The 10,218-nt window shown below is 42.3% G+C and overlaps 1 protein-coding gene across 2 annotated transcripts; it reads right to left on the minus strand.

Moving 5' to 3' along the window:
- Positions 1 to 7,820: 7,820 nt before the first annotated feature.
- Positions 7,821 to 9,596, minus strand: POU4F2 (POU class 4 homeobox 2). Of its 2 annotated transcripts, XM_015818191.1 has the most exons (3): positions 9,508 to 9,590; positions 9,329 to 9,381; positions 7,821 to 8,782 (listed from the first exon to the last, which is right to left on the minus strand). In XM_015818191.1, the coding sequence occupies exons 1-3, from the start codon at positions 9,588 to 9,590 to the stop codon at positions 7,821 to 7,823; spliced, it is 1,098 nt and encodes a 365-aa protein (XP_015673677.1). The 2 variants fall into 2 exon arrangements, with proteins under 2 accessions (XP_015673677.1, XP_015673676.1); XM_015818190.1 differs by having other exon boundaries at positions 7,821 to 8,753; positions 9,333 to 9,596.
- Between the last annotated feature and the right edge of the window lie 622 nt (positions 9,597 to 10,218).

The following is a 10,218-nucleotide window of genomic DNA, read 5'->3' on the forward strand; positions in this document are numbered from 1 at the left end:
ACTTGAGGAAGGGAAGGAAAATATTACCTTGCTACCATGAACTCATTGGATCAGCACCATTTCTGTGTAAGCCTGAAGCCACAACTCTGCAGCACTCTTTCTTTGTTCAGTGTCTCTAGAGAAAAAGAAAAGCAAAATCCAAAAGTGAGGCTCAGGTTATTTACTTAAATAATCTGAGGTACTGGATTTTGAACCCAGAAAGAAAAAAAAAATAGGATCATTCTAACCCTTGTCAAATAGAAGGTCATAAATTTAAATATACCTTCTCTAGCAATCAGAATCCCAGTGCTAAACTGCAAAACTGGGATCGGTGAGATTCAGTTCTAATATCAGCCATGAAGGTTGCCTTTGAGACGTTGAGCCAATTTTTATTTTTTAGGATAAGCTCCCTCACAAGACTGTTTTGAGAATACAATCCCCCAGAGCAGAGTTTCCTGCCCTTAGGATCCTTGGAAGAAAACTGGGATTATAAATTCAATAAATGAAGGGTGCTTTCTGTTTAAAATTGGAATCCCTGAACTATTCATTGGAAATGGTTAAGAGGAGCAATGCACAAGTTAAATAACGTTTCTTCCATGCCAAAGAATAATTTATGGGCAGAACTCTCTAGAGCAGGGGTAGGCAACCTTGGCTCTTTTATGACTCATGGACCTCAACTCCCAGAATTCCTGAGCCAGCTATGCTGGCTCAGGAATTCTGAGAGTTGAAGTCCATGAGTCATAAAAGAGCCAAGGTTGCCTACCCCTGCTCTAGAGTATTTCTGTAAAAGAAAGTGATGAAGCCAGGTCTAGGGTTGCCAGGTGTCCACTATTTGAGTGGACAGTCCACTTTTTTCACATTATGTTCACTATTTTTTTTTCACAAAATAGTGGACGTTTTTTTTTTATTCAAAAGCTTTATGATGAAATGGTACGTAATCTAAAGCTGTACAGTCTACTTTTTTTTTACTACTTAACCCCCACCCCCACCCCGGCTTGTCCGCTATTTTTTGGAAGCAGACCTGGCAACCCTAGCCAGATCGCGTTATAATTTAGCCGCAATTATTAAAATAGCATGGTTTAAAACAATCCTGACCGATAAGGGGAACTTGGGGGTTCCGCGTCTTTTGCAGAACAGGAGAACAGCGGCTGGTGAGAGCGATCTACGGCTAGTTAATCCACTCCTGTTACAGGAAGCATGGCAGTTGAACGTGTGACTTCCAACTCAGGTCTGGGATACGATTTTCCCAGCGGTGCGGAGTTTGCTGTTTGTCGGGGGAGGGGGAGGTTGTTTTTTTTTTTTTTACTGTGATTAATGTTCAGCAAAGCCTAGAGAGCGCTTCTGTTCCTCCTCCTCCTCCTCCTCCTCCTCCTCCTCCTCCTTCCTCCCCCCCTCCGCCCCCTTGGATGTATGATTAGCACACGAGCTCTATACGTTGCTTCACTTCGTCTACTACCTGCAGGACCGGAGACTTGACGAACTCGTCAAAGGAACACAAAACAGAAACGACAACCTTACTCACCCCAAAGCTTTGGGAGCGTTTGAAAAGGAGATTGCGCCGCGAGAAGGGAGAGGCTGCCTTTGCTCTTCCCAGCCCCAGCCTTCATCGATTTGTTCCTGAAAAGCCTGCACGTTTTTTTTTATAACAGCCACAACCGATTAATATTGCATCAACCCCTGTTTTAAAACAACCCAAAAGCACCCGAAATCCACACCCCATCAAAGCCATGTATTATTCAAGCGAAGGTAATCAGAGACTCTATATGTGTATACGTTAAGGGGGGGGGGGAGGAAAGAGAATCCTACATTGGTGACACCGCCCTAGAAGGAAAAGGGACTAAAAATGCTTCTAATATTTAATTTCCAGATCTGTAGTTTGCCTAATTTGAGATTAAAAGCAGTCACATCTTTGAAGCCAGACACTCAGTGTAAATGTACAGTTAAAATATTCTATTCCACCGTCCCCAGATGAGGCCTTTTAAAGTCCCAGGCTTCATTAAATTTTAATTATCATCAGGCTCCAGCAAGGAAAAGGGAAAAGGGATTGTCCACCTAATTACAATTGATAAAAAAAAACACCTCTCATTTTTTCCCCTCTCTTCCAGTATATGTTTAATAGCTTATTTTATATGCTAAAGCTTTAAATACAAGAAATGAGGCAGTCACCCACTATAGATTATAGGTCTCCTCTCTAAAAGATACCCCTTAGGAAAAAGCTGGAATCAGGGGAAAGGGAAACCCCAACATAAGCTCTGAGCAAGGTTTGGAGGAAGATCAATGAAAAAGATGACTACCTCCTTAATTAGGTTCCTGCCGTTCTGAGGTGGATGCTTTATTGTAGCTGAAACAAAGCCCAGGCTTTTCCTAGTTGAGAAAACCTTTCCCTTTTGTACTAAGAAAAGCATAAGTTTTCTACAAATTTATTTCTGGCTCTCCAATTCCTCTTTTTAAATTTGTGTTTAACAATTTCCTTAACAGCAAAATAAAATATGGATCAAGTAAACCTTATGTCTGACAGTCTTTCTTTCTTTTATTCCTTTAGCTGTTTTAGCCTCCTAAGCAGCTTCCTATTACCACCACTTAATTTATTTCCATTCTTTCCAAGTTAAATAGAAAGGCCAGGCTCGCAAGGGAGCTGCCATGTGCCTACAGACTAAGGATGTCAAGCAAAGCCTTGCTGTGCAAAGTTAATTTCAATTCCCGAGGAGGGTTTCACATTCCAGCTTGCTGTGACCTGCAGTAATTAGCTGAGATAACGAATGATTACTTACTTATTCCTTGTAATTATCTGGATTTAATAATTCGCTGTGTAATTTATTAATTCTCCCATAATAGCCTTTAAGTGAATGGCTCATTTAAGTGGGCCAAGAGGAAGTGAAAAGATAAAAGACTTCACAGGACTTACGTGAGGCCTCTGGTCTTCTGTCATTCTTCAGGATTTTTTTGTACTTGCTTTCTGGAACGTTTCCAAAATGCCTGATTGAGCCTTTCATCTGTGCATAGGTATGCAATTGTCATGCTTATTCTGCTTCAATGTGGGCTGTATTAATGAGTTCCAAACTGGCTTTGTTTCAGGAAGGAACAGTAACTGATTTGGTAATTTAAAAACAAAAATCATATTTTGGACGATAATCACTTCTTAGCAGTTGTATTTTAACTCTTAAATTTCTAGGTCCCAGATGTTCCCTATTGGACAGTAGAAGAGATGGGCAATCAAGGTAATGGGTCAGGCATTTTTTATGGAGTAAAATCACAGAATTGGCATTCTATTATCTTTCCACTTACACAGAAAAGTCCTATTGACCTCACATATATAGGATTTGCACTGTTAAAAAAATTGCTGCCTAGACTGCCTTCTATTGAACTCCTATCTATGTATATGTAGTTCTTTGACCCTTGCTGCCTGCCCAGTTAATGTATTTTGCCTTTTTATCCACAAGATAGAACAAAATAATACAATGGAATAACATTAACAATCATGTTGTAGCATCTCAGCCCCTATATATTTTGTCTAGAGTTTTTATTTATGTACAACTCAATTTAACTAGATGTAGTTTTTACTGAAGCTCTGTTTACTTTGGGACCCTCACCCTGCCTAGGCCAGTACATGTATGTTTATAACAATGGTTATTTTAAAAGAGGCAAATTCTATTGTAGTTACATTTCTGTTCAAGAGCCCCTGAAAACAAGATTTCTAAACAGAGTCCCAACTTGATCTTCCTGCCCAATTTTCAGTATAATCACTCCAGATCTTAATGATTCTAGACCAGAAAAGCTGCAGAGTTTTGAGGATTCACAAATATTTTTTAGTATCTTACTGAGGTATTTTGGTTGGATTGAAAGAGAAGCAACATCCAGTAATAGCAAGCTTCAAGCTGTGCCCATTTTGCTATTCAAAGTATCTTCAAAATAACATTTCAGCAACCAGAAGCAGATAAATATTAAATGGCAATGTTGAAAAGACTTGATTAACTTCTTCCTTTTGGTATCAATACTACTGTCTTACAGCACACTGAAATACTCTTTAACAAAGTAGTTTTTTTCAATTTACATTTAGTTTATCAGACATGGAATCTCTACTCTTAGGGAAATAGGATACTAGAATCAGGCAATTAATCCTTTTGAAGTGTTTAGGATGAAACATTTGTCTGTAAAAGTGATCTCAATCCCAAAAAACAAGCGATAGAGAAATATTGTATTCTTTGAATTCACAGGATACTTAACTGATGTAGCAGTAGAGGAAGAATTACTGACCATCTAATCATGAAATGACCGTCATCCTCTTGAGATATCATCCCAGCAGTAAAATGGGGCATTAACACGTGGAGGGAGGGAAGGGGAAGGGCTCTCCTAAACTTGTGTAAGTAGATGAACAGAGCCTATGGATTTATGTCAACAATGTAGACGGAATTCTTTTAGGTTCTTTTCCTCTGTTCTGATATTTTGTTTTCTTAAGCATAGCTATAATAGACTTGTATAAGGGGGGGGGGGAATCTATGATTAAATGTTGTTTTGTTTAGTTGGCTGAGTCCCTATGGAAAATAGCTACCCGCTTCACCTTTTTTTGCCCCCTCCCCTTTAGCATCCCCATTTCCCCTACACTCCGCCTCTTTCCCCCCATTCCCTTTCCTTCGCCTTCGCCCGCTCCCTAAGAGAGCTCCGAGGAGCTGTCCTTGGTCCTGAAAGCTCGGGCTGCTCTGCGCAGATGCTGCAGTGGCGTTCTGATCGCAGTCGCCGAAAATAAAAGGGGGAAAAGAGAGGGGAAGCAGGCTATTTCAACACATACGTACGCATACGTGTACTGTACATACATCCCTGTGCCTTTACAAACACACACTCGCACACGCAGCCTTTCAGCTACTGTTCTCTCGTGGACTACAACTCCTATTTCTGGAATGAGGTGGCACTTCAAAGCAGACTACCGTTGATTCTTTTTGAAAAATTCCAACCGAACAACAAGCACACCCGTTGTCTCAATTCACACTCGCTACATCAAAGGCCTTAGTTCCTCGCTTGCAACAAGGTTACCCATTTATAGATCTTAGTTTGAGCCTCTAGAAGACGGAATATGCCAGATGCAAACCTTTTCTCCGGTTCCTAGATCTTTACAGCACAAAGAGCATGTTCTGCAGGGTGTTTATATAGTAACTCTGCCAGGGCTACCTTTTGATCTCATGGTATAGCTTTAATTTAGCTCTTGATCCAGGCAATTTATGATCATTTATCAAACACAAGGGGAGATTAAAAAAAAATGGGAATGTTTTCTTTTGGGAGTCTGGTAGAGGTGGAGTAAAAAAAAAAGAACAATCTGCTACCTTTTCTCTGCCTTTTCCCTTGAGTGTCTTCTCTCTCTTTATTGGAATAAGGATCCCTCTCCCTTAAATTAAGAGGCTGAGGAAGTTTTTCCATAGAAATATCTTTTACAATTGATTTCAAATTCTGATTCCAATTTGATCTTTCTATTCCAACGTTACCATCTTAAGTACCATTTGCTTGGGAACAAGTCTGTTTTTTTCCTCCTAGTCAATGTATTTAAATCCACAGCAGCATCTATTTCAAGCCAGTTCCTACTATAGAGCAGATTTGTTTAGATAGGGGAGAGATAATTTTTATTTTCTAGTTCTTAAAGCATTTTAATTGCTTCAGGAAATGTGGACAGGTAAGTAAGCAAGCTTTTTTCTTTCTGTCCATCCTTTTCTGTGGGTTTCCATCTATCTTTTAATCTGAGTATTTATATGCTTGGTGCTGTGGTAACAGTGCTGAACTCTTGAGGCTCAATCATTTTTACCACCATCTTTCAGAGCCCAGCTAGCAAGATTGGATAATTGAAAAGCTCCCTTCCAATATCCTCAAGCTCCTTTGCTTGTCTCATATTCTGCAGTTTTGCAATCTGGTTATCTGAAACATCTAAATCAATTCTCGCTTTGAAAGTGTTCTTCACGAGCATCAACTCTATATTAAAGATTCACATAAAGGAGAAAAAAAGTAATATTTGCATTGTCCAATAAATATAAATGTCTAAGAATAATCTAGTTGTCTCAGTGTGAAATAAAAAAAAATTGAAATAGTTTGATCAGTACAATAGCTATATAGGAATTATTAGCAAAAATATCAGACCTATTTAAATCTGGAATAGCTGCACAGTTTGATTCTCTGATCCTAAACATACTGATTTAGCAATATCAACGAATTTTATGAATCTGTTGCCATGTAAATGAATATCTATATTCATTCTGGAAGTGCTTCAGGTTCAGTAATACAATCTATACCTGGAAAAGGAACCTGAAAAACATAGGTTTGTCAATAAAATGTTAAAATATTTTTTAATGAAAGACAATTAGACAACATTTTGAGTAAATTAATACATTGCCATAATAATAATTTTCTATTAATAAAACAAATAAATTGTTATAATGTACAGAGGTAAAACTTCAAATAACTTTTAAACATAACAGCAATACAGTGAAATCTGTAAGAATATAATTGTATGTGCATCAGTCTCGAATGAATCATTTACAATACATAAGGGTACCACAATCTAAGTACCTGTGGGTGGGGGAAGGGAGATACAAAAAAATTATACCAAATAATGTGGATTTACAAACAGTGCACTGTCTCTCTCGTCCACTCACTGTCTCACTCTCTTTTACTCTTTCTAATGTAGTTTTGGTTTTTCTACCTATAAAACCTCCAAACATAATGCAAATCTATTGCAAACAAAGGGAATAAAAGAGTAACTAGGAGATCTGAACAACGAGAACTAGTATCGGAATCTAGAACAGACAATACTTGAATGAAAGGAAATCCAAAACAACAAAGCCACCACAGTCACCTACTCAAGTGCTTCTTTTTAAAGTAGTGCATGTGGTGGAGGGTGTAGAGACTATGTGGGGGAATCCCCATTAAATATGTAACGCAGTCAACAAATACCTCCTTGGACAAGTGAGTCAGACTACACAAACAACGCAAGACAGCCACTATAGAGTGAGAACGCCTCACAAATAAAAATACTCATATCTTAATTTTGGGAACATATACAAATGGCTCAAGAGGAAGTTTTGTATAAGAAGGAAAAAAGCGCAAATTCATAAACTCTACTAACCAACATAAAATAATTAATTTACATTAACCATACTGTTTTATTTTACTTTTTTAATCAAGCCTTTGATGAAAGAGGTGCAATTAATTAGGATGAGCACAAAATGAAGTTACTAGAGAGATAAATCAATAATTTACAGGAGTTTGGCAGTAGTCTAATAATAGCTCTTAAAGGTTCTTAAAAGCACAGCAGGATCAAATTTTCCCTCTGCATTTTTTCAGAGAAGGAAATGGGTAATAACCACAGTAAAAATATATCTATATATATTTATAATATGCTGTTTAATGACAGAGAAACTGCCATCTATTTTTTTAAAAAATCAAAATACTTTTGAGATGCCTCTCTAATCTAGATTAAAGCTTCAGTCTCTCTAATCACTTACTTTTTTTAAAATCCTGAAAAATAGCTGTAAAGGGTACTTTTACATCTCAGCAAAGGTGATGTCTTTAAGAATAAAAACAATTCTTACTTGATATGTCTTCGTCCTTTATAAAGAGTTCTTATCTGCCTTCACAAAAACCAGTCTCTCTTTGATGCCAATTTAAGTCTGAGCCTGCAAACCCGATAAAATCTGCTGCCAACTTTCTAAACTTGATACTTTGTCCACTCACAGTCCAAACGCATCTCAGTCGGACTCTTTTTCTGAAACTTGGTCTCTTTCTTTCCAGGAAAGAGAAATAGAAATGTTTTTCTGTCTTTCTGATATTTATTTCCTCCCCCTAAGCAGAAAGGTTTCCAAAGACTAAATCCCAGCAGAGTATTTCATCCGCTTCTGTTTCTGCCTTTGGTTGCAGAACCAGACTCGGACCACATTCTTCTTGAGGTCCAATTTCTCCGCGATGGCTGCAATTTTTTCTGAGGAAGGTCTTGGCTGGATAGCGAAATAGGCTTCTAGGGACCTCTTTTCAGGAGCAGCAATTGAAGTGCGTTTCCTCTTCTTCTCCGCTCCATTGAAGAGCTCTGGTTTTGTGAGCTTCTCCCGGTGCGATTTCTCCGCTTCTTCCAGCCATGCTTGCAGGATGGGTTTGAGAGCAATCATATTGTTGTGGGACAAGGTGAGGGATTCAAACCTGCAGATGGTACTTTGACTTAGGGATCCCACCCCGGGGATCTTGAGGTTGGCCAGGGCTGAGCCCACATCAGCTTGAGTCACTCCTAGTTTGATCCTCCGCTGTTTGAACCGTTCTGCAAAGGCTTCCAAATCCCGTGGATCTGCATCCACATCGCTCATGCAGCCCATATGTGAGGATAGCCCATGGGCATGCGCCATGCTGAGAGCTGCTTGGTGCATTGGATTCATGCTGCCCATGTGAGGGGCATGGCCTGGTGTGGAAACCACTGAACCATCGGGCCCTGTCATGGCACCCAACGCCAGTCCTGGTGTGATGTGTTCCAAGAGTTCTCCTTCCAGAGCTTGGTGAGGTTGGTGGTGGTGATGGTGGTGGTGGTGGTGGGTGCCAGATAGGGCAGAGGGGTGCGAGATGGGCACCGAGGATGAGGATGCAGCTGAAGTGCAGGGGATGGTGTTCATGGTGTGATAGGTGGCATCAGGTTTGAAGGGGCTGTGATGTGGTGGGTGGTGGTGGTGGCTCTTGCCTGGCGACACAATGTCTACCGCAGCCAGGGCTTCTGCGCGGGCTAGCAGACTCTCGTCTAGACCTCCGAAGATGTTGCTCTGAAATTGCAAATAAAAGGCACACATTACTGCTGCCAAGAGGGAATTCCACTCTCTTCTCCTTGGGTGCCATCCAAGCCAACCCTATCCCTGTTGAAGCGAGATGGAGGGTGGTAGAAATAGGGAAAGAAGGAGAGAGGAAGGAGAATTGGAAGGAGCGAAATAAAGTGAGGTATGAAAGGAAAGAATGGTAGATAACAGTGGGGACAAGGAAAGAAAGGAGAGTTCGATAATGAAAAATAGCTGATGAAAGAAAGCAAAGGTAGTGAAGAGTAGGAGAAAAGAGAAAGCAAGTAACAGTAGGATGAAGTAAGGGACAGAGACAGGGAATGCGAAGCATCTCTCTCTCTCTCTCTCTCTCTCTCTCACACACACACACACACACACACACACACACACAGAGCCGCAAATAGCCTGGCTCGACTAACACCCGGGGTGTTATACAAATTCACGGGAACTCTACTGAAAGCCTCTGTAGGTTTTGGGGAGGGCGGGAGGTGCCGTTCTAATCATGTGGCCGGGAAACGATCGATCTTTCCTGATGCTGCTCTTCTTTTCCCTACCCCAAGAGCGACCTACCGGCGGGGTGGGTAAGCAGGCGCGGCGCAGGGCCTCGGAGGTGTTGCTGCTGCTGCTGGCGCTATTGCCATTCGAAGCGTTATTCCGGCCGCCGCCTGCAGCGCTGCTGCTGGGCGAGCTGACCGAAGCCGCTGCGGCGCCGGCCGCCGAGGAGCTGCAGGGCGAGGCGGTGTGCAGGGCCGAGTACTTGGGCTCGTGAAGGCTGCCGCCGCTGGCATGAGTCATGCTGAAGGGCTGCTTGCTGTTCAGGGACATCATCATCATCGCGGCTGCCGGCGGATCCGGGTCCGGGTCCGAGTCCGAGTCCGGAATGCCGGCGAGAACAAAACGGCGAAGAGGCGGGAAAAGACGCGCGCTGAGAAGTTACCGCAGCCTCCGCCGCGCAAGCTGAAGGCGCCCGCCTAGCTATCTGCCTCAGGTTCAGCCGCCACCTCTCGCCTCACTCCGCCGTCTAACTGCTCCGACAGTTAACCCCGCCGGACGCTCCCTCGGCTCGCAACTCTGAGGAAAGTCTCTTCCCGAATCCTTTCCCGCCTTCCCTTGTCCTCCCGTCTCTTCTCCTCCACTGAGGGTCCCGAGACCTCCTGCCCCACTCTTTGCTACCCAGACACCCCCTCCCTTCCTCTCCAGCGAAGCCTTCGGAGCCTAGCCGCGGCCGGAGCAACAGCCGCCAAGTTCTGGTCTGCCAGTCACTCCTGCCTGCCCTACTCCAATTCGAGGGGCGCCCTATTGTTCTTGGCTCAGCCGCCCTTCAGCAACCGGCTGAGGTACACCTCGGCCTGACAGGTGCCTATTCGCGAGAGAGACCCCGGAGTAACTGTGCGGCGTGACTCTTTCGCTCTCCCTCTGTTTCTCGCTGCTCGCCACCCATTGGACGGCGGCAAAG

This window comes from Protobothrops mucrosquamatus, unplaced genomic scaffold (assembly GCF_001527695.2).
Source record: "Protobothrops mucrosquamatus isolate PMUCROS unplaced genomic scaffold, P.Mucros_1.0 scaffold696, whole genome shotgun sequence".
NCBI lineage: Eukaryota > Metazoa > Chordata > Lepidosauria > Squamata > Viperidae > Protobothrops > Protobothrops mucrosquamatus.

What these genes read in the sequence shown, in the direction of transcription:
- POU4F2 (XM_015818190.1), bottom strand. Translation starts at nt 9,596, where the DNA reads ATGATGATGATGTCCCTGAACAGCAAGCAGCCCTTCAGCATGACTCAT. An exon ending in CCTGCTTACCCACCCCGCCG is followed by an intron (nt 8,754 to 9,332) that starts GTAGGTCGCTCT and finishes TTGCAATTTCAG; the next exon opens with AGCAACATCTTCGGAGGTCT.